Genomic DNA, 26,009 nt, shown 5'->3' on the forward strand with positions numbered 1-26,009 from the left:
GATGTAGCAATACATCATTAGTGTGCCTGGCATTGAGCGTTTCCGTACGTAAAACACACACACACACAGGCTTTTAGCCAACGTGGTCCAGTCCATACTCAGGTATGGCGGGCCGGTGTGGTCATCGGCGTTAGGTACCAAAAGCTATCTAGCCAAGCTGGAAAGCACCTATCGTCTCATGTGCTTAAGAGTGGCGAGTGCATATCGCACAGTTTCACATGACGCAATCTGCGTCTTAGCGGGTATGATGCCTATTGGTATCATCATCAGCGAGGACGTAGAGTGCTTCAACCAACGTGGAACTGGAGGCATACGGAGTACCACAAGATCGGCCTCGATGATCACATGGCAGCGGGCATGGTCTGATTCCACAAAAGGCCGGTGGACACATAGACTTATCCCGGAACTATCCGGATGGGTCAACAGGCGCCATGGCGAAGCCAACTTCCACCTGACACAGATTTTGTCAGGGCATGGTTGTTTTAGACAATATCTGCACAAGTTTGGGCATGCGGAGTCCCCCGAGTGTCCCGAATGCGCGGAGGTTGAGGAAACTGCAGAACATGCTTTCTTCATATGCCCTCGTTTCGCGGGCGCGAGAAGCAACATGATGGCAGTTAGCGGACAGGACACTACTCCGGATAACTTAGTCCAAAGGATGTGTTCTAGCTCGGACGTCTGGGGTGCGGTCAATGCGGCTGCTACTCAGAGCTACTTGAGCTACAAAACCGCTGGAAAGCCGATCAACGGCGAATAAACAGCCTAACTACCATAGTCCAGTAGTTATCTAAGAGTATGCGTTAAGCACAATAGCCCCTCCCTGAAGTAATACCGATAAGGTGGTTCCAGGGGGGATTGAGGCTGGAGACTCGAGTAGGGTTTTAGTGGGTCTGGATCCTCACGCCCCAGTAAGGGGGTCGGGATACCAAACCCCACTCCCTGAGTTGTCTTCTCAGGTGTCTGATAGCAGATTTCCCTACTCGTTAAAAACACACACACACACACACACACACACACACACACACACACACACACACACACACACACACACACACACACACACACACACACACACACACACACACACACACACACACACACACACACACACACACACACACACACACACACACACACACACACACACACACACACACACACACACACACACACACACACACACACACACACACACACACACACACACACACACACACACACACACACACACACACACACACACACACACACACACACACACACACACACACACACACACACACACACACACACACACACACACACACACACACACACACACACACACACACACACATTGCTCAATTCGTCGAACCTAATCGACATATCTTATCTTGATTTTAAAAGTTCATTCTAAACCTAGTTTTACAAATGTTAAAATCAAACACGAGGTTCACTTCATTGAACAGCCGACAACACCAATGCAAAGGATTATTCTGGCCATATTTAGGTCAATGAGCCGGAGTCCAGAGGAGAACTCGATTTCGGAGAATACGACGAGGTACATTAAAGTTAATTTCTTCCAATAGTAGATTACTACAGTCGATTATTCCCATCAACAGGTCAAAGATTACACAGGTCTGCAAAAAATAATTTTTTTCCAGATGCATGAGATACTTTAGGTGAATTATATGTTTTTTGAGGTGCTGAATCCAAAACTGATTCCCGTTTCTCTCCATCACGTACAGATTTTTTGCAAATTATACTTCTTATATGGAAAAGTCATAAATTGGGTGGAAAAATTATTATCACAGATTCGTAATAAAGACCCTAAATAAGGTTGTTTTAGTTTTTTGTAAATTTTTACTTATTAAATCCAGGAAAAATACTACTGGACTGAAATATTTTACCTCTACTATTTTTTCTCTCTTCAATACAGGATTACTTTACTCAGGTACGCTAACTTGCGCATATTCAACTGCAGTGCCTCATAGAAGCAAAATCTGTAAAAAATATGTATGAAGCATTTGTCTAGTTGAATGTAATCTACAATTTTGCTGAATAGAGTAGTGCATTATTTTTTCTATTTATAATAGAAACGGCCTTTAAACCTTATTATATAAATAGAATGTTTGTTCGCGTTAAGGATAAAGTTGCAACACTATTATTGCGTAAATACAACAGATAATGGAGTACTCAGTTCAATAAGATTGTAGATTGCATTCAGCTCTAAAAATGTTTCATACTTAACTTTTACCGAATTTGCTTCTATTAGGCAATACAGTTGACTGAGCACAAGTGGGCGTATTTGAGCGCACCAAATCTGCTTTAAAATAATATTCTCCATAGTTTCTTCATCATATATGGTTTTTTTCCAAAACATGGTAGGGTTTACATTAATAAATACAATTCTGATGTAAAAATAAATTTTTTGATGTAAATTACAACCGGGATATTTCTGCTGCTTTATGTCTAAAACCAACTTTCAAAATTATTCAACAAGTATTGCATTAAAACGTGACGTGATGGACAATTTTTATTATTTTTTCTGAATTCAGTGGACAAAAATCTATAAGAATCAGTTGAAAAATCCTATGCAGTTTTTTTGATGCAGACCTGTGTTATTAGTCTCTGAGAAGTTCGTCTTCTTTCAGCAACCGTGCTTAGGTTTATCAGTCGGCACCGATTTTTGTAGGCAAGAAGACGCAAAGGATCGTGCCATGGTAAATGACGCAAAGCAAAACGAATGAAAGTGCGATGAATACTTTCAATTTTTTTAATATGTCCTGTTTGGTACGGTGCCCACACTGGTGTTGCGTATTCCAAGATACAGCGAAATAATGAACAGTACAACGTTTTTAGAGCATAGACGTCTCCGAAATCTAAAGCATTCTGTCGTACGAAACCAAGTACAGCATAAGCTTTCGATGTCACTATACTGATATGATCGTCAAATTTCAACTTGATGTCAAGTGTAACACCCAGATCTTTGATAGAGCTGCAACGTTTCATTTCATTTTCGTTCATTTAATATGTGAAATGCTGAGGGTTACGGAGGTGGGAGAAAGTGATTATGCTGCATTTTGATACATTTACCTCCATGCTGTTTGTAACGCACCAGTGCAAAAGGTTATTCACATCTCGCTGTAGAGTATCACGGTCGAGAGAACTGTCAAATATGATAGTAGCTAATTTGTTGTCCAGTCAGGTAGGCCAATGCGCTTCATCTTCTCGATTGCTAGCAGGTGCGGAACCTTGTCAAATGTCTTGGAAAAGTCTATATATATTGCATCTATGTGTAGGCGTTTTTCCATGCGTTTTAAAATATTTATTACGAAACTCATCAGATTTGAGACAGTCGATCTGTTTCTCACGAAAGCATGTTGATACTCAGTAATTACATTACGAACAGCTGAGTATAACCAACGGTGAACGATTTTCTCGAAAACTTTTGATATGCTGTTCAAAAACGAGATTCCCCTATAGTTTTGAATGTTATTTCTGCTACCAGACTTATGAATTGGTGTAATTGAAGCATGCTTCCAAATGTTAGAGAAAACTCCGCTGGTGAGAGAGCTGTTAAATATCATTGTAAGCGGCTTCGCCAAAGTCGTAGCAGACTGCTTCGGAAATAAAAGAGGCAATCCATCGGGACCCGGTCCTTTAGAGGAATCTACCGCAGCAAGAGCGCTCGCAACTTCACTGGTCGATAATGTTATAGAAAGTAAAAACAGGTTCAGCATATGTACGTTGCTAATCGCTTCACGCTGAGTTGTCGGAGGGTCGTTGCAGTACACGGTTTTGAAGAAATCAGTAAATAAGTTCACAGAATTTTCTGCTTTGGATGATTTTTTATCATGATAAAAAAACCGATTTAATCCACCTAGTGGTGAAAGGAACCTTTGTTATACGGTCTTACTTGCTATTTGAGATAGAAATCGACACGTTTTCGGAACATAATTCATCTATTGGTTAACGTTGCGTAATGCGTTGGTTTACATAAAATTTTTGAACATTGAATACGTTTACAAAATTTGAACAAAATAGGAACACTTTTAAATTTTGATAGATCCTTTTTTCATGAAATTGCTGAGTAAGGATAAGTAAGTTGTTATTAATCTGAGAAGTGCAAATAAAAGTAAGTTGTAAGAGGAAATCTTATTCTTTAACATATACATTGCCTTGTAAAGGTCTAGTGTATAGGTTTTTGAACTATAAATAATTTCCTGTAATGCCATTCTATTTGATTCACATCAATAGAGTTTTCTTGAATAATTTTTTTTCAATTTTTATTAACCTTCGGTTACTCACGCTGTTGTATTTTGTACAACACGTGTAGGTTTTCCAACGCCATATTGCTATAAGATTACAAATCGTTGTTTAACTAACGTATATTGTTCAATAAACTTATTCTGAGCAAAATATCATAATTATTCAATGCATTAATAATTTAAATTGTTGGGAAAATAGATCAGCATAAACCGACATCACAGAATCGAAGCAGAATCAGCATGCGAGGTGTACCGCAATTGACCCCAACTGGAACTTTCTCTCGTTTCTTCATACGGAAAAATGGTGTCTGTACGCAGCAAAACTATGAAATGGAGAGAGTTACCTGGAAGGAGCGTCAAACATAGCTCTGGCTCTCTCAAGCTCCCACCTGGCGTCTCCACGCAGATCTAAGTCAAATGATGACGGTCGATGGCCTTACCCGGAAATACTTCACGTACTTACTGAAGCAGCTAAGCTAGGAGGTGCGAATTAGAGCGCCTGTTCTCCAGGTGAGGGGCGGCTCACACAGCGTCTGTCTCGTTACGGGCGGCTGAATATGAAATGCTGTATCCCGCAAGCTATACCTAAGATGGCAGACCCATCAGCGGGATGTAGGTATCGCGACCCCGGTGAGGTAGTATACCGAAAACTCAATTACCACGAACAACGAACAAAGAAATTCAGGACGGAACAATCGGTATAGGACACGGCAAGGGACAAGGAAACGATTAAGGGATAACGATTGGAAACTTGGTACCTGGAATGTCCGAACTCTCCATGAACCGGCACGGGCTGGCTTGCTTGCTCGAGAGCTGCATCAACTCGGAGTGGAGATCGCTGCTATTCAGGAAGTTCGGTGGCCAAATTCCGGAGAAAGGGAGTTCCGTGCAGTAGACCCTATTGCAGGCACTTCTTTTAAGTACCACATCTACTACAGTGGCGGTAAGAAAGCTGAACATGGAGTCGGTTTCGTAGTGTTGGGAAAACAAAAGCAATGAGTTATCCGGTGGAGGCCCGTAGATGACCGTATATGCGTGTTGAGGATTAAGGGCAAATTCTTCAACTATAGCCTAATCAACTTATACGCACCGACAAATGATAAATCCGATGATGCTAAAGACGAGTTTCACGACAAGCTTGAGAGGACCTATGGAGAGTGCCCAAAACACGACGTGAAAATCATCATCGGAGATGCAAACGCGCAGATCGGGAGGGAGGAATTCTTCCGTCCAGTTATTGGAAGACATAGCCTGCATCTGTCGACCAATGATAACGGTCTGAGGCTCATAAATTTTGCCGCGGCCAGAGGGATGGCGATCTGTAGCACCTACTTTCCACGTTTGAATATTCGGAAACAAACCTGGAGGCATCCAAATGGAGACTCTAGCTCTCAGATCGATCATGTCTTGATTGACGGTCGACACTTTTCGGATGTTATCGATGTACGGTCTTTTCGTGGACCAAATATCGACTCTGACCACTATCTCGTAGTGAGTAAGATTCGCGCAGGGCTGTCGAACACGGCGAAAGCTCGCACTGAAAGGACGCTGCGTTTCAACATCCAGCGGTTAACGGCAGACGGCGTTGCAGTGGAGTACGCCAGGAAGCTTCACCAGCGAATCGCAGAACAGCAGGTAGAAGAAGAAGAAGATATAAATGGGCTGTGGAGGAACATTCATGGTGCCATCCAAACAACAGCGAGAGAGGTGGTAGGCACGACGCGTGGAAGACAGCGTAACAGCTGGTTTGATGCCGAATGCCAGAGAGTGACAGACGAAAAGAACCAGGCCAGGAGTCGCATGCTCACTGCGGCAACGCGTCAAAACAGAGAGAGATACAGAGAGACTAGAGCTGCGGAAAAAAGAATCCATCGTCTAAAGAAACTCGAGTACGAGGAGCACGTGCTTGCCGGCGCAGAGGAGCGATACGCCAGCAACGACACACGGAGTTTATATAAAACGGTGAGAAGCAGGAATTTTGCCATGCCTGTGATGTGCAATGATAGTGCTGGCAACCTGCTTACCGACAAAACGGCGGTAGCAGCCAGGTGAAAGGAGCACTTTCAGACACTATTGAATGGAGAGGTAAATGAGGAGATCAGCAGGGACAGGATAGAAATTGTAAGCGATGGTCAAGCTGTGGAGCCACCAACACAGGAGGAGGCTAAGAAGGCAATCAGTGAGCTGAAAAACGGTAATGCTGCTAGGAAGGACGGTATCCCGGCTGAACTTCTAAAAGCGGGGAGCGAGCGGCTGTACGAAGCAATCCACCGGATCATTGTCAGGATCTGGGAGGAAGAACAAATGCCGGAGGAGTGGTTGGATGGCCTCATTTGCCCAATTTTCAAAAAGGGACATCGAATGGAGTGTAAAAACTATCGAGGAATTACATTGCTCAATTCTGCCTACAAGGTGCTTTCCCGTATCCTGTTCTGCAGACTGAGACCGTTAGCGGAGTCCTTCGTCGGCGAGTACCAAGCTGGTTTTCGTGAGGGTCGCTCCACGACGGATCATATGTTTACTCTGCGCCAGTTGCTAGACAAGTTCCGGGAGTACAACTTGCAGACACACCATCTGTTTGTGGACTTTAAAGCGGCGTACGATTCAGTTAAACGAAATGAGCTGTGGCAGATAATGCTAGAACATGGTTTTCCGACGAAACTAGTTACGCTGATTCGTGCGACGCTGGATGGATCCAAATCATGCGTTAGAATAGCGGGTGAGACCTCAGCTGCTTTCGTGACGTTGGATGGACTGAAGCAAGGGGACGCACTCTCTAACCTGCTATTCAACATTGCCTTGGAAGGTGCATTACGAAGAGCAAACGTGGAAAGGAATGGAACTATCATCACGAAATCTCACCTGCTTCTTGGTTTTGCGGATGACGTCGATATCATCGGAATCAACCGTAGAGCAGTAGAAGAGGCCTTTAGGCCCTTTAAAAGGGAAGCTGCGAGATTGGGACTTACCATTAATACCGCCAAAACGAAGTACATGTTTGCTGGTAGGGAACGTGGGAGCTCAAGTGGTGTTGGTGCCGAGGTGGAGTTAGATGGGGAACGATATGAAGTAGTGGAGGAATTTATATACCTTGGTACACTCGTGACATGTGACAACGATGTAAGCCGCGAAGTGAAACGACGAGTTGCAGCCGCGAATCGGGCTTTCTACGGATTACGTAGCCAGCTGAAGTCCCGTAGTTTGCAAATTCGCACAAAACTGGCGCTCTACAGAACACTAATCCTCCCGGTGGCCCTTTACGGACACGAATCATGGACGCTAAAGGAAGCTGATCGGCGAGTGCTTGGGGTTTTTGAGCGTAAAATTCTGCGATCTATACTTGGTGGCAAAATGGAAAATGGAGTGTGGCGCAGACGCATGAATCACGAGCTGTACCAAGTATACAAATATGCTGATATAGTGACGGTAGTGCAATGTGGCAGGCTGCGGTGGGCTGGACACGTGGCCAGAATGCCCGATGAAAGAGTAGCCAAAACTATTTTCAGCAGAGAACCAGGAAGCCATCTCTCAACCAGGTTCAGCCATCTCTGAGAAACAGGCGATAGAAAAAATCATTACATACATACACACACACACACACACACACACACACACACACACACACACACACACACACACACACACACACACACACACACACACACACACACACACACACACACACACACACACACACACACACACACACACACACACACACACACACACACACACACACACACACCAATTTTCGACCAATTTTTAAACCTTTGTTATAGTATAACAAAGGTAAAAGGTTTGATGGAATTCCTTTTGAATGCTTGTGACTTTGGGCGAACTTCCAGAACGAAGAAGGGTCTTCTTTTACTTTTGATTCAATCCTATTTATATACTCCCTGAAACAAGCATTCCGATTTGCCTCATACTGTTACTCGAGACGACGAAGAGATTATTTGTTTTGGTCTGATCTGTGCTTGAAAACCCGTTTGCGTGCTTTCCGTAGTCGATTGTGAAAATGGTTTAATTCCGAGTTTCACCATGGTTGATGATTGTTGGACATTTTGCGTAGTTTTTTGACAGGAACGTGCTCGTTGAACAGGGCATTAATTGTATTATAGAAGCGAAGGACTGCTTCGACAGTAGGGCAATGCTCCAGAAGATTGTGCCAGTTAATATTTGCTGTGGCATCATTAACCCTCTAGTTCCCAACCCTGCCAATTGGCGGGCTTCAGGAAAATCGTTATAAATCTACTATGCTTATTCGTTTTACGTTGGTATCCACTGATACCTTCTCATTATAGTCTAATCTAACTATTCGAGTGGTTTGTTTGTTTTATTACGTTAATTTGAAACAGATATTTCCTGCAAAACTTGAAAAATGCCAGAAAATTGAGAAAAAAATTATTTTGCTCTGCAGAGTAAAATTCAAATTGTTGTAAATTGCTTATTTCTTGGAATAAATGAACAAAAAAATTATCGGTGAGTAGCTGATAAGCTATACTTCATGGTAAAAACGTTTAGGAACGGGTCGATTTTTATAAAGGAACTGACCCCGACTTATTGATTTTTTCGAGTTTAAGCTAAAAATTATTGTTATAGGCCTTGTTAGCTTCTTTTATATGCCTTGAAAAATACACAAACATGCAGTGGCATTAAAACGGAAGGTGAATTTATAGGACTTATCACCTAATTTTCAGTGCGCCTTTTCTACGAGTTGCAATATAGCGCTTTATAGCTATATCACAAAACATTTTTGCATTTTATGGTCTTTGAAAACCATAACCCTATAACCAAGAAACAGATTCAATGAAACCCGGCGAATTTTGCTGCTTAACGACAAAATCTTGATAAGCAAAACAATTATTTAAAATGGGATCTATCATAGACCATTTTAACCGCAAATTTTAATCTATTCCGTTTAATAAGTTTGTGTTAATGAACAAATTGAGTGAACTACCAGTCGATAAAAGATTTTAGTGAACAAATGTATACAACAAAAATGAAAAACCCAATTTATCAAACAAATCACATAAATGAGGATTTAAGTTTCATGTTCTATCAGATTCTAATAATTTTTCAACGGTTACAGTTTCAAAGCATATTATGGTGTAGGCAATCCTGACTTGGGAGCAACTACTAATGTTGTTGTTCGCCTTTCTAACATTTTACCGGATCTTTACACGGACAATGACTATAGACAACGATGAACTGGGAGTGGTTGATGAGTTTATATATGGGATCACTGGTTACCGCCGACCATATTACGGGTAAGGAGATTCAATGATGCATTCAAGCTGGAAGTCAAGTCTAGTTGTCCTCTGCAAGACGCTTCGATTAACCCCTCTAAGGTCTACTTCATTTTTAGTACCGCAAAATTCACTAAAATTGCCGTAACTTTTTTATCTTTCAATATTTTTTCACTAAATTTGGGATTTTTTCCGAAAATATTTTCTATTTTCATAATATCTATAGATAATAGCCATATGTCATACGGTCCCGGAGTTATTCCGGAGTTCCTTGGGGGACCGTGACATGGCGTTTTTAGCTAAAGTTGCCGAATATTTAAAATTTGTTTGAAATCTGTTGATTTTTGTAAACATATCATCAACTGTGGATATATCAGTTACTTTGCCGCAGGTATGAGCCATGGTGCGCGCCATCCGAATCCGGGGGGACACTATAAATTCGGAACCGGTTCCCATAAAGGGACATTTCACCATCAGTAAAGTATGTCGTGTCGCATGCCAAAAAACATCAGCACTCGACAAAATATCGATTGGCGTTCATCTCATGTCTCTCAGAGGCCGTACGACCGGTTTCGGACCCGGGGAGGGTTTCTTTTCTGATTCAAGCACAAAATGGATTTCGAAGGAACTTGTCCGGAACCTGGAATCGGCCATGTGGCCAAAAATTTCAGTTGAAGCTCATTATAACTAGTTCCATAAAGCACTGTTATAGATGTTCTGAAATGGATGTCCCTAATTAAATCGAAAGTTTTGATTTCGCAACTTTTTTGTGCCCAGGTGCCCAACCCCGCCAATTGGCGGGTTACGAATTTTCATAAATAATCAAACTATTCCTGAACTTAGTAATAAGAGAATATTTTTTCCATTATCCTGGCCACGAAATGAGCATTTTAAAATTTTTTCAAGCAAATCAAAAATTTGGGCACTAGAGGGTTAATAACATTGTAGTCGTAGCGAGAGAAATCATATTGCCACACGTCAGGGGATTTTTAAATCATTAAAATAAATGAAACATGATGTAGGGTTTATTTTTAATTCCCGTCGTAGTAAGTAAAGTCATTCTAATTTTCAACATTTGTTGGATGGATTTAATGAATACTCCAAAAGTTCATGTGCTGATTTGACTAAAACACACTTATCTTCCGATCCGTGAACTTTGAAATCACTGAAAAGCGATTATTAAAGCATATTATTGAAATTACGCAACTGACTTTATTTCTGAAATTCGTCGTACCGTTTTAAAATCCGTCCATCAAAATTTTTCATCGTCCGAACTAAAAATCACAACAATGTTTACGAAGCTAACGCGCATGTAGTTGTGTAGGACGGCATGACAAATGTTATTCTGCAATATTTCTGCAGATCAGGCAAGTTTTCCTGGCTGTAAAATAACGACAATGCCTCGCATGAGTTATTTTCGTTTATGAATAAAGGAAATTAGAACGATTAGTCGACATTTTCTTCTTCGTCACACGAAAAAACGTGAGAAACTTGGCTGGTAGAACTTCTTTAATGATAAAAAGCATTTAAATAGATCTCAACTCACTTTGATTGATCGCGTATGATAGACAACAAACTAAAATATTAGGGAATAACTAGTTTTGCATTGTATGTCATAAAAATGCTGATATTTTTAATAATTTGTGTTGGATAGGACGGGAATAGGCAATTACGACGAAGCAACAACATACCCTACGTCAATTCTCAGAATAGCTGATGGCGGCTCGATTATTTCACAGCAATTCACGTTGTTTACAAAAGCTAAGTCAAGCAATCTATCATTCTGGTTGGGTAAATTGAAGATCTGCATAATAGAGATGGTCGGGTATGAAAATTTGAATACCCGAACCCGACCCGTACCCGATCAAGGAAAAAATTAAAAACCCGTACCCGACCCGAACCCGCAAGTTTATTATTTTTTATACCCGAACCCGACCGCAACCCGACGGGTACGGGACGGGCCCGGGTACCCGACCATCTTTAGTGTTAAATGTGGTCAATAGATACCCGACCCGACCCGTACCCGGTTTCAAAAACAAAAATTAAGAACCCGTACCCGACCCGAACCCGAAAATTATTTTTTTTCGATACCCGAACCCGACCCGAACCCGGCGGGTACGGGTACGGGTGCGGGTATCGGGCAAATTTTCCGCTACCCGACCATCTCTACTGCATAAGTCCGTTTTCCAGCAGTGATTCTGTTAGAGTAGCTTCCTGTTCTGAAGATGCGTTTGTCGGTAGATATCTTTTAATATCAGAGTCAAACTCCCAGGTAAGACTCGGCAGGTTGAAGTCACCAAGCAAGATTACAGAATCAGCGATTTCGGCGATGTCAGTAAGCCTTCTAACGGAAGCGCAATGTTCATCGTAGATAGGCGGGTCGGAGTCCGGCTTGATATAAACGCAGCAAATATAAATGGACTGTTTCGGTAGTCCTAGGCAAACTGCGACTTGATCCAATCGGTTATCATCAGGAAAGGAAACGAGGCTGCTTTTGAAATTTCTCTTAACTGCAATTAGAACGCCACCTCCACGAGACGAGTCTGTAGAAATCGCATCTGTAGAAATTGTATTCTGAAGACAGTCATACGTCATGACGTCATAGTCCGACGATAAGAGAGCGAGAAAAAGAGCGTTTGTCTTTGTTCGTAGTCCTCGCACGCTTTGATAGTAAATAGTGAGAGGGCGTGTCTAATCTGTGCTGAACGAAGTCTTCGTTGTTTTTGGTGAGGTGTCAAGTAGTAGTAGGGTATCAGGATTGTAAAACTGTTCGAAGTCTTGAGCTAAGGGTTTACCGGAGGAATCGCATCTGTTATTATCCAGTCGGTCGACGCTATTGTTCAAAAAATCCTCCTATTAACAGTCTTATTGTCCTCAAACTCGCGATAAACAATGCCAATAGGCCGTGAGCCAGAATCCATAGCTTTATCTTTCAAAGTCAACGGTAATCCAATCTTATAAGATACAAAGTTAAGCGTCCTAGGATCTTTGCCCCGAGGAATCAATTTGGCCACTGCTACATCGTTCGTATCGAGTTTTTCAATCACCAGGTAAATGTGTCAATCAGGCATCATTGGCCTGATCATGGTTAATTAGATTAGTACTTTTCAATAACCATAATATCCGTTACATTACATCAGGGTAAAATAAGGATTACATGAAGCAAATCCTTATATCTACATGCTTAAATTACTTTTCAATTGATTTTTTTCGCGCTTTCTGCAGAGTGTTGTTGGTGGACGCTTTTGTATTTTGCAGATAAAATATAGTACTTTCCTATGAAAGTTGTTTGGTTTACTCAAAGTTGTCCGTAATTAAATTTTTTTTTAATGGTGCTCTATTTTTTTTAAATATTTGATTACTCATTAAATATTCATCTTAGCGACAAAAAGACTGTAGAAAAAATGTGTATTTTATTATACTGAATATTTTGTAGAACATTTGAAAGCACCAAAATAATCGTGTGCAAAGTTATTGAGCGGAAGTGATTTTGAAACGCTATGTTGAAATGAACCATTAAATATTGCAACCAGTAAGCAGGGCTTGTTCGTTCACTTTGACTCAATGTTGATTCATTTGACAGTACGGTCTCAGTTGAGCAAAATTTGACAAAGTTATATATGGGACATTTGAGGAACCAGTTATTATCTACAATGATAATAAAAACGACCGTTGGTTTTGTTATAGATGTGGTACTGGCTTGTGGTCACGGGTTTCGTGCGAAAATATTTATATCTCGTTTATTGTCGACGTTTCGAAGGGTATCCCTTCATCCTCAGGACAGCTATTGATTTACAAAATTTTTAACATAGTTATAAAGTCTAACATTTAACATTTAACTACTCACAACGTATGCAAATATTTTCTTTGTCAAGTAATTTGTGTCATTTGTGTATATAAAGTTGTCGGTTTCTCTACACTGAAAAAGCAGCACATTTATAGTGTGGGTTTTTTGCTAACTATTGACTTTAAAAAGAAGAACTTACACAGATTTTACCCGGGCACATCGGACACAGATTGAAGAATGAAACTTTTCATCAAATGGCTGTGTGAGATGGCGAAATTTCAAGAAAAGATTGCATGGAACGCTTGGAAACTAATAAGAACAGAGATGGCGTAGCTAAAGAGCAACGTCTTGGCTGAGAGTTACGATCAGAATTATTGAGCGAGAGAGTGTAAAATGCCAGCGTAGGTAGAATTCAAATTGTCGGTGTCGGTTCTAAAATTCAGTTATTTCAGTTGAGAATCATACTATCGTGCATCAACTCCCCTACATATGATTTATCAAAATATCTTGCAAACATTATCAGATTATCGATCGACCAAAACAAATATAACGTACAAAATTCGTACGAATTCTGTTCATTCATTAACAACATTTCACTTCCAACAGGCTATGTGTTGGTCTCGTTCGATGTCGTCAGTTTGTTTACTTGCATACCGAGAGATTTGATCATGGCAGTGGTAAGAAATAACTGGAATTCGATCGAAAAAAACAACAATAAAAAACATAGATATTTTCTCCAATCTAATTGACTTTAATCTCTCATCCAGTTATTTCGTTTACCGGGGAACATATTTCCGGCAAAAGTCAGGAACAGCTATGGGCAATCCTTTAAGTCCTGCTCTTGCCGATCTGGTAATGGAAACATTACTTGATTATGTGATAGAAGCGATCGATATACCGATTCCATTTATCAAAAAATACGTCGAAGATTTGATCACCGCTCTACCGGCTGACAAGATCGAATACGTGAAGCGCACTTTCAATACGTATGACCCACACATACAGTTTACGTGTGAGGTAGAAAACGAAAACCGATTGCCGTACTTAGACATGGTTCTAATAAGAACTGGTGAGCAGCAAATCGTCACCGACTGGTACCGCAAGCCAATCTCCAGCGGACGTATGTTGAATTTCCTCTCGTTTCACCCTCTTACCCAAAAGCTAAACACGGCCACCGGCTTTATAGGAAAAGTATTTAAGCTATCGACATGTAAATCTTTTGATGAGAAAAAGAACGTGGTACAGGAATTTTTGAAAAACAATAACTATCCCAGTTCATTGATAAATCGTCTGATCAACAGATTTGCCACAACAAATTCACGTACCAGTTCAAATGGTGAAACGGAAAGCGAGGAAAAAGTATATCGATCGCTTCACCACGTAGATGTTCTCACTCCCGCACTTGCGAGGGTCGTGCACAAACACCAGAAAAGTGTTTGCCTTAGTTTCAAATATGCCAAAACAAACGCAGCGCTATTTTCAAAACTTAAAGATCCGACATTTATGCTTTTGAGACGCAATGTGATATATCGCATTCCCTGTGCAGATTGTGAAAGTTGTTACATTGGACTTACGACACAACAACTAAAGCAACGTTTGTCTGGTCATCGATCTTTGATAAAGCGTTATCAAGATTTCAAGCAGTCAGACTCTGGACAAAATGAAAACAAAAAAGATGAATTTAAGAAAATTGCACTCATGGTTCACATTATCGAACATGATCACAATTTTGATTTATCCAGAGTCAAAATCATAGACCAAGACAGTAGAATTCAAGCTCTACAAATTTTGGAAATGTGCCATATCTTTTCTGACAATTCTACATTGAATTTTAGAACCGACACCGACAATTTGAATTCTACCTACGCTGGCATTTTACACTCTCGCTCAATAATTCTGATCGTAACTCTCAGCCAAGACGTTGCTCTTTACCTACGCCATCTCTGTTCTTATTAGTTTCCAAGCGTTCCATGCAATCTTTTCTTGAAATTTCGTCATCTCACACAGCCATTTGAAAAGTTTCATTCTTCAATCTGTGTCCGATGTGCCCGGGTAAAATCTGTGTAAGTTCTTCTTTTTAAAGTCAATAGTTAGCCAAAAAACCCACACTATAAATGTGCTGCTTTTTCAGTGTAGAGAAACCGACAACTTTATATACACAAATGACACAAATTACTTGACAAAGAAAATATTTGCATACGTTGTGAGTAGTTAAATGTTAAATGTTAGACTTGTATAACTATGTTAAAAATTTTGTAAATCAATAGCTGTCCTGAGGATGAAGGGATACCCTTCGAAACGTCGACAATAAACGAGATATAAATATTTTCGCACGAAACCCGTGACCAAAAGCCAGTACCACATCTATATTATCTACAATTTTGATGAATGAAGGTTTACTGTATGTTTTGTATTTACGGTGCTACAATGCTAGTACCTTATTAGTGACTAAATGAATGCTCATTTAGTTACTACTGACGTACTAGCATTGTAGCAGATACAGCAAAACTTTATTCAGCAAAATTGAAGATGATAACTACCCGAGCAAGTATATCAAAATTATTACATATTCTGCTGTTGATATCAACTATAAAACATGTTTTGTTAACAACTCAAAATGGCACTTATGATGTATCAGACTTTGTTATCATTTTGTTTTCATTTTTATTGAAAGGAAATGTGTTGACAGATTCTATTTATGATGTAAATAAACCTTCAATATTTAAATTAATCTATTTTCTCATAAATTTTTTTCTAGTAAAATGGCTGGTTCAAATTATATGATGATAGCAAAATGATGATGATATGATAGTTAAATGACTACTAATTCTACTTTCCTATTAATATTGTGTAACAGCAATATTAGTATTCTGTTTGATATTTTTGATAGCAAAAATAGTATTCAATTTAATTTCACGGCGTAGAATTTTTGCAATCAATTTTGATATTTTAACCGCTGAGTCGACCAAAATGAAATCACACCGAGTTTTCAAAATCCGTTACATCAAGATATCAAATTTTGTTTTCAATTTGCTCTAAAACTTTGCTCGGGTAGTTCCACAACTGTTCCATATTTAACTTTGTCAAATTTTGCTCGGCTGAGACGGTACTGTCAAATAAATCAAAATTGAGTCAAATTGAACGAACAAGCCCTGCCAGTAAGAGATAGATAGTCACTATATTTAGCAAAGTTGCGTATTTTAGTGTGCTTTGCAACTTTTGTAAAAAAATGTTTTGAGTATTTAAAAAAAAACAAAAGTTTGTATTACCCTTATAGGTGGATCCACAGTCACCGCAATAGTGCAGAAAGATGCGCTATATTTTATTAATAAACTTCTCCAAAGACACTTGCCTTGAAAAATTACGCGTTTTTACGCAAACGCTAATGATTGCGCTTTTCCTATTCGGCACCATTGTGCGCTGCAACACAGATCAAGCGGATTCGATTTCATCTGCTTCATGACCACGGGCTCGTACCAAGGGATTCTAATCTATTTATAGACAGCTCGTACAGCAAAAACTGACAACCCAGAATAAGCTATCGGTCAAATCATATAAGCTACATTCGTTCATGAGTAGTTCTGGTACAGTACAATTACAACAATTACAATTGTGTTCATATCATAACAAATTTTGTTATATATTTGCTATAGCTACTAAGAATTTTTGTTATTTTAACCACTAACCGCCGCTAATAACAACCGTTGTTAGGGAAAAGTCGATAACAAAATAACAGAATCAGTTACAAATTTGTTATGTCTTCCTGATTGGGTACCGTTCCTAAGTTATTAAGCATTTACTTTTATCAACGCAAAAATGCAGAGATATATCGTCCCGCGATTAAAAATGCATTTAATAAACAGATAAATAAATAAAGCGCGTAAGTTTCGTTTAATGGTTTTGCCTTTCTACTATATAAATATATAGTATAAAGGTATAGAAATCACTTGGAAAACCGAAAATGGAAAGACGGTCCTGCGGGCCGAATGTTATATACCATTCGACTCAGTTTCGAAAACTGAGCATTTTCTGTGTGTATGTATGTGTGTGTGTGTGTGTGTGTGTGTGTGTGTGTGTGTGTGTGTGTGTGTGTGTGTGTGTGTGTGTGTGTGTGTGTGTGTGTGTGTGTGTGTGTGTGTGTGTGTGTGTGTGTGTGTGTGTGTGTGTGTGTGTGTGTGTGTGTGTGTGTGTGTGTGTGTGTGTGTGTGTGTGTGTGTGTGTGTGTGTGTGTGTGTGTGTGTGTGTGTGTGTGTGTGTGTGTGTGTGTGTGTGTGTGTGTGTGTGTGTGTGTGTGTGTGTGTGTGTGTGTGTGTGTGTGTGTGTGTGTGTGTGTGTGTGTGTGTGTGTGTGTGTGTGTGTGTGTGTGTGTGTGTGTGTGTGTGTGTGTGTGTGTGTGTGTGTGTGTGTGTGTGTGTGTGTGTGTGTGTGTGTGTGTGTGTGTGTGTGTGTGTGTGTGTGTGTGTGTGTGTGTGTGTGTGTGTGTGTGTGTGTGTGTGTGTGTGTGTGTGTGTGTGTGTGTGTGTGTGTGTGTGTGTGTGTGTGTGTGTGTGTGTGTGTGTGTGTGTGTGTGTGTGTGTGTGTGTGTGTGTGTGTGTATGTAACGCTTTCAATCTCACTCACTTTTCTCGAAGATGGCTGGACCGATTTTAATGTTCTTAGTGTCAAATGAAAGGTCTAGGTGTCCCATTCGTTGCTATTGAATTTTATACTGATCGGACTTTTAGTTCAAAAGTTATGTATAAAAATACGAAAAATATGGGACTTCATTATCTCATAGATCCCTTAACCGATTTGAACAAAATTGATTGCATATGAAAGAGGAGCCTTACAAACCCTTAACTTCCAAATTTCATGACGATTGGACTTGTAGTTTGAAAGTTACATAAAGAAATGTGAAAAAATAGTATTTAAACCCTATTTTTGTAACATTTAAGAATTAATTCAATGAAAAACATCACACATTTTATTATTATTTGAAAATTACTGCTGAGATCTATCAAACGAAACCGAGTTATTGAAAATCGGACGGTTCATTCAAAAGTTATTCAAACTTTAACACTTAAGCACCGTATGTTGATTGTATTCAATGTGTGCAATGTATGTATGTATGTATGTATGTATGTATGTATGTATGTATGTATGTATGTATGTATGTATGTATGTATGTATGTATGTGTGTATGTATGTATGTTTGTATGTATGTATGTATGTATGTATGTATGTATGTATGTATGTATGTATGTATGTATGTATGTATGTATGTATGTATGTATGTATGTATGTATGTATGTATGTATGTGATGATAATTTGCAATGAAATTCAAGAAAGTGAGAAACATGTCAACAGTCTGAAGTTTTTGAAGCCTCTTAGTGGAATACGAACTCTGAAATAAAAGAAAAAAAAATTTTACCTACTAAACTGCCCATGGATACATAGTTGACGTAAAAACCAAAATGACCAAAATGTACTTTTTCGGTCCTACGCACTCTTAACTATGTTGTTCACATGCCCAATACTCAAACAACATATGTTTGTTCGAAAATATTCGAGAAATTTAGGAAAATTGAGTTACTCTGCTATTGGTTTCACGTAATGCTAATGATTGACGTAATTTCCTGCATAATCAATCAGCATGGTAACCTATTTGTTTTTGTAGCTTTACGCCAAGTTATGGGAATAATCGTTCAAAAAACAGTCTGTTTAGTCACATAAACTGGCGTTCGCATTTTTTAAACACAATGAATGAGGAATGAATCATGAAACCCCATCAGTCCTCTTTTGATTAATAAACTCTACTAAATAGACAGATTATTCGTTTGAAAAAGTTTATAGCAAAGATTATATGGCTTTATTTCACGATAAAAATGCGTTTTCTCAACAATCATGGTGCTGGTCGTTACGTCGACTATGCATCCATGGGCAGTAAATTCCACTATTTAATATTTATTCGCGACAGATACGTATACGCTTTGAAATAAGACACTGATGAAGCCTGCACGTCGTAGGCGAACTACGTATCTGTCGAAAATAAATATTAAATAGTGGGATTCAATCGAAAAGTTTTTTCTTTTCTTTTTTAGATTTCAATTGTCATTTTCTTCACTTGCTGTTACTCACAATTGTACAAGAAAAGCAAAAAGCGAAGAAAAGCAGTTAATTTAAGTATATAAGTACATATAGTGGTGTATAGGATCAAAATACTAGTGAGTTGATTTTTCCAAATAAATTTATACAAATTTCATACAAATTATGCGCATTAATAGATGCTCTTTTCAATCCATAGATACTAGAGCTTAGAAATGTTATATGAAAAATAGGAAGTAAACGTTGCACGGTAGTAACTTTGTAAGATTTGTTTTCGTTAGTGACATTTTAAAGGACAGATGTCTTATGTCATGTATCATATTTTATTGATAAATCAAAAATGACAAGCACTGGAAATCATATTGATCATATTTCTCATTCTCAAGCATGTTTAGGGCGCAGTTTTTGCACTATTTTTCGACCTCATCTTGTTTTCCTAACCCTCTAACATTGTAAAAACGATGTGACCAAGTTAATGACTATCTTTTCATGAAAGTACATTCAAAAGAAGCTTAAGTTCTGATTTTCATGCAAAAATAATTATCTGAAGGAGCGCCAGCTAAGAAAAAAGCGAAGTATAATAATAATTTTTCTGAACTCTTGTTTTTCAAAGATGCTAACTTTTGAACGCATGGTATTAATATCAAAATATCAAAAAAATCTACCCCAAAAAATCACTAAAAAAACCACAAAAAAAAATATCACAAAATCTGCTATGAACACATATTTCATATTGTCAGTTCGAAACAAGTTTCGTATGTGGCTCTGAAACCCGAAAGTTAAGGCCAACCGATTATAAAACTAAATAAGGTGTTCATCAAATAACATAAATGACGCTTAAAGCATTTACGCACCCAAGGAAAGAAAATATAATTATTCTACGCAATACGTTGTGAATTTTTCTGGCAAATAAGGATTTTGAGGAATACGGAACGGATATTTAAAAATAGTTAAGTTAATTATAGATAGTTCCTGAGAAATTAAATAATGATTATTGTGGCAGTAGAAAGGCTAGATCACGCCGCTAGGTGGATTAATTCGGGTTTTTTAAATGGGAAATATCGTATCTAGTGCAGGGAGTCAAACATCACGAACGCACAAGAGACAAAGATATTGTCCCTACTTCAAAATATTGCGACAATGTATGATGAAAGTTTGTCACTATTGCATGGAAGTTATGACAAGGACAAGTTATCGTAGCTGTTTATCGTGGATACAGATGTTTCAGGACAACGATGTTGTTGCCTGCGAAAAAGACAAACTGCTGTATGCAACACGTATTGTACGCAACAAGAGCAATCCTAATTATGTCACACTGCGTCGGCAGCGACAGTGTTTGGTAGTTACCAAGGTAACGTTGGTATCTTTTGTACGCCAGACTTTGGATCAAAGCAAGCTGGTTTTTTTTCTTAAGGTTTTTGCTGTTTGTCCCTTTTATTCAAGTTGCTGATAAAGTCTTTTCTTTAACCAGCCGACTTGCGATAAAGACACATTTTATTGTATACCTGCATCACCAACAACAAACGTTTGTGAGAGCGAGTGTGTTTCAAAATATATTCCCACCAAAAGTTATCATTCTCACTGGTGTTATGGGACATTCCTTTGTCCTAATATTTTGTTATTGTGATACATTTTGGTTGCTATGTATGTTTGTTTTATAGGCAGAGAATAACTGGTTTATCGCTCTTCGTTTTTGTCGGTTATTTCTGCGTATGAACAATATTTTGATTCCCTGATCTAGCGAATACAGCAGTAATATAAAAAACCTACCTTCACGCCTACCTGGGTGAACGCTTCCATTCGAGCTTTCAGTTGGTCATCTATATCTGGTAGTTTGGAAAGCTGCGCTAACTTCTGTTCCGATAATTCAAGTTTTTCTTGGATTGCTGATATTTTACCTTCTTGTAACTAAAACTACAATATTATAATAAAATGTATAAAAACATAACTATCATACCTTAAGTTGAGCTTCTTTATGGCGTAACTCTTGTTCCAACTTTTCGTTAAGGTCATGTAATGAAGTAGATTCACGCTGTGCATTCAAATAACGTTTCTCGAGCGTTGCTATCCGTTCCTCTTGATCTTCCTTCTGAGCAACATTTTCACGTAAATCTCTTTGCATTTTGACACACGATTCTTGCGATTTAGTAAACTCTTTTTGAATTTTCGATAAACTTTCTTCTAGGTCAGTAATTTTATTGTTTAAATCAGATACTCTGCGTTGCCATTGCGATAACTCCGATGTCTGAAAAACGTATTATAACATGTAATATTTATTAACATAGGTTCACTGATATTCAAGGAATAAGGAAAAGATAGTGAAATGTCGTTGTGATTGGGTCACCTTTAAAAGTTTAAAAAGGAATTTCAAAAATCTAAATAGGCACGTTGTTGCACAGGTCTAAAAATAAGCTATAATTTTAGAAAATCTCGAGCTGATTGCTTGAAAAATAATAAGTTATGGACATTTACTTGACGACAAAAAATCTTGTCATAATCGGACCACTCCTGAAGATACAAGAAATACGTGGGATAAGGAAAGAATGAATTCCGTAAAAAACGGCCCATATAAGTACAAATACTTTATTTTTAATTACGATTTCGTGAAAATCAATATTACTACGAACGAGACATCCTTTCCGGAGCCGAAACTGTCGAACAGGCTTTACAAATACAACGTGATCTTCAACAAATGCTTGCACGGGGCGGTTTTCCGATTCAAAAATGGAGCTCAAACCGCAAGAAGCAATTACCCAGACACCAGAGAAGGAAAGAGAGAGATTAGCGCCATGAGACAAATCCATAACAAGTGAAATTGTGAAGACACTGGAAATGTCATGGTGCCCTAGTGTGGACGAATTTATATTTGCAACAAATTATCCGGCCAACGATTCAATTATTTAGGGTACTCGATCCATTAGTTGTGGTAGTACCAATAGTTGCGCTACTATTCATTATTAACGCATATTTTCGTCACCGTAGCATTTTAGATAAAACAATTACATTCAGGTATAAAACAGGTTTTTAGAAGTATTGGTAGTTAGACTACACCATTTAAAATTAAAGCATTATTTGAAAAAATGCCAATTTTCCGAAATCCAACGCGCAGTTGGAGCGCACAACTATAGGCGCTCATCTATAGTTTTGCTACAATGTTTTTTCACTTAGCAACCTAGCAATGTATATGGAATATCACAATTAAAGGAACATCAAACTTAATTAAGGAAACATTAGTGCAACTGTTGGTACAATATAATTGAATCGGAAAATTCATTTTTTCTTTATAAAGCTTCTCATACAACGAAAGCAATTATCTTGCCTTGTGACAAATACCTTGTATTTGATAAATTTATATCCCACAAGCATTAATTGAAGCATATACCTCAATAAACAAGCAAAATGAAATTATATTCTGCTTAGTAGCGCAACTAATGGATCATCTACCCTATACTAAACGAAAGGTGTTTTCCGAAATTGGACGTTTATTCAACCCCCTTGGTTTGGTTTTGCCAATAATAATCATTGCGAAAATGTTAATGCAACGGATATGGGTTGCAAAAACTCGAAGGAGACATAATCACAGATTAGATCAACTTCCGCAATCCGGGTTATTACCCTTTGTATTCCCAGATGTACATTCGTTCCCCATGCAATCATGTTTGCGATTTATGTATTTTCATATGGATGCATCTAATGCAGCCTATGGTGCTGTACCGTACCTGCGGGTAATTCCGCGCAGCACATTATTCCGCGCACTCATCCTAAAAATCAAGTTTTCGACAGTAAATTTCACTAAAACATCATTAACAAGTATACTATCATGGTATATCATGTTTCTTTAATGTTTTTGTTGAAAACTGACAACTTTTGCTTCCTTAATCTGGCCAAACCAAAGGCTATTTCATTGCATGCTGACCAAAACGTGATTTCCGAATGATTTCTTAATAATTGTTCTAAGCGGAGGTCTAAATTACCGGAAGATTTTTTGACGTAGGACTACGTTTTTGTTTATTATACTGAGACTGGGTAGCACTATGGAAAAACGAAACTAGAAGTGTAACGTTTGAATGAAAGATTTCAAATGATAATAACTACTACGCTACTGAACGAAACTGAACAATTTATATATCGTTGGACAGATAAAATGATCAGCAATTTTAAGAAGGGTAAGAGAGCAATTTTATGGAAGGCGTAAGAGGGGGGGCTCCTATACAAATGAAACACAAATATCCTCGAAACTCGAGAACTACCCGAGCAAGGTTTGACAACAAAATTATATCGAAATTATTACATACTCTGCTGTTAATATCAAGTAGAAAACATGTTTTGTTACCGAATCCAAATAGCACCAATGATGTATCAGACTTTGCTTTCATTTTGTTTTCATTTCTATTGAAAGAAAATGTGTTGACACATTCTATTTATGACGTAAACAAACCTACAATATTTAAATTAATCTATTTTTACAGTATTTTTTTTCTAGTAAAATGATCAATTTAAATTATACGATGATAGCAATATAATGAGGATATGATAGCAAAATGATAACTAATTCAGCTTTCCCATTACTATTGTGCAACAGCAAGATTAGTACTCCGTTTGATATTTTCGATAGCAAAAGTAGTATTCAATTTTCACGGCGTAGAATTTTTACAATCAATTTTGATATTTTAACCGCTAAGTCGACCAAAATGAAATCACACTGAGTAATCAAAATCCGTTATATCAAGGAATCAAATTTTGTTTTCAATTTGCCCTAAAACTTTGCTCGGGTAATTAAACAAATGGAACCAAATTTGCCATGTGGGGGTTTTAGAAGGTAGAAATTTTTTCCATGGTGTACTGAAACCCCTTCCTCTTCTAAGAGGGGGGTCTACCATACAAATGAAATACAAATTTCCTCATAAGTCTCGAACTAATCAAGTAAATGGTACCAAATTTGGCATGTGGGGGTTTCAGAAGGCAGGATTTTTTTCTATGGTGAATTGAAACCCGTCCTCTCTCTAGGAGGGGGGCTCCCATACAAATAATAAACAAATTTCTTTATAACTAGAGAATTATTCAACCAAATGGAACCAAATTTGGCATGTGAAGGTTTTGGGAGATAAGATTTCTTTCTATGGTGTACTGAGACCCCTTACTCTTCTAAGACGGGGGGCTCCCATACAAACGAAATACAAATTTCCTCACAAATCTCGAACTAATCAAGCAAATGGAACCAAATTTATCATGTGGGGGTCTTTGGAGGCAATTTTTTTTCTATGGTGAATTGAAACCCATCCCCTATCTAGGAGGGGAAGGGGCTCCCATACAAATAACATACGAATTTCCTCATAATTCGAGAATTAATCAAGCAAAAGGAACCAAATTTGGTATGTGGCGGTTTTTGGAGGTAAGAATTTTTTCTATGGTGTACTGAGATCCCTTCCTCTTCTAAAAAAAGGGGGGAAGCCCCCTTCCATACAAATGAAATACAAATTTCTTCATAACTCTAGAACTAATCAGGCAAATGGAACCAAATTTGGCATGTGGGGTTTTTTGGTGGCATGAATTTAGTTTATGATGGTTTGAGACCCCTCACCGCTGTGGTAGAAAGATAAGGACTCTCATCAAATGAAACAGAAATTTTTGCGTATGTGCCATATTTTCTGCTATGTAACAAGCGGTAAGCTGTTCTTATTCTTATTTCTTATTAATACCAACACAGCCACAATAAAGGATTCCTGGAAATAATTTAATTATTTCTAATCATAGAAATATTTAAAATTATTTTCTTGTCTGTATTAACATTTGCAAAATATCAAAGATATATTGCAAATGTTTAATCGGCCAGGCCAACTGTGAAGTATTGCCGCAAAGACGATTATAAGAAATAAATCTTGTGTGAATAAGTTATTCATACATAGATGCATTTCAAAATCAACAGGGGAAGAAGAAACGGGGACGTCTCGTACCAACCGTTTCTGATTAACTTTATATTTGTTTCGTTGGGAGTATCTTTGCTAATAAAGGTTAAGTGATACTCCGGACCCTCGGGGATGAACTTATGGCATTTAGACCAAAAGCCCGGCTGCTATTGGCCAAGGTTATAGCGCCTTGTATCGCTCTCTGAAAATAGATAAAAAATACCAACTACCCAACCAAAGATTAATTCAAATTACCAAAATGTATGGTACTATGTAATATTTATTTTAAAATATTATAAATTTTAATTGAATATAGATATAAATATAAAATAAAATTAAAAAATTAATAATTCCAATTGATCACAGCAACTGTAGACCCAGAGACACGCCTAGAAACTAAACAAAGCATCCAAACTAAAAACCGACAAATACAATTCCCGATTTAAAAATATGCTGTTCTTCGGTTCTTTAAGAAGCAAATCTGCTGGATGAGCTAGCTCCCCAAAATAGATCAGTCCACATCCACAGCAATATCAATACTTTGACTGAAGTATAACAGCCGTATCCATTCGACTATAAAATGGTTTTTAGGAAAAACTACTGCGGGATGCGGGAACCTCTTACAGTCCTCCCAATGCATTAAAAGATAACACTATACGGTAGGAAAACGTTCAGGAAAATTATGACATATAGGTATCTAATCATCTGAATGAATATAAAATAGTTTGCATGATA

The 26,009-nt window shown here is 38.3% G+C and overlaps 1 protein-coding gene across 4 annotated transcripts in view; it reads right to left on the reverse strand.

Annotated features, from left to right (window-relative positions):
* Positions 1–26,009, reverse strand: part of LOC128741441 (liprin-alpha-1) — a 1,114,069-nt gene that overhangs the window by 627,000 nt on the left and 461,060 nt on the right. For 3 of the 4 annotated variants that reach the window (XM_053837259.1, XM_053837257.1, XM_053837260.1), the window contains exons 7-8: positions 21,326–21,613; positions 21,139–21,276 (exon numbers count right to left, since the gene is read on the reverse strand). In XM_053837259.1, the coding sequence (XP_053693234.1) occupies positions 21,139–21,276; positions 21,326–21,613 (426 nt within the window). The remainder of the gene's footprint in view (positions 1–21,138; positions 21,277–21,325; positions 21,614–26,009) is intronic. The other variant, XM_053837258.1, reaches the window with a different exon arrangement.

Source organism: Sabethes cyaneus, chromosome 3, assembly GCF_943734655.1.
Source record: "Sabethes cyaneus chromosome 3, idSabCyanKW18_F2, whole genome shotgun sequence".
NCBI classification, from domain to species: domain Eukaryota; kingdom Metazoa; phylum Arthropoda; class Insecta; order Diptera; family Culicidae; genus Sabethes; species Sabethes cyaneus.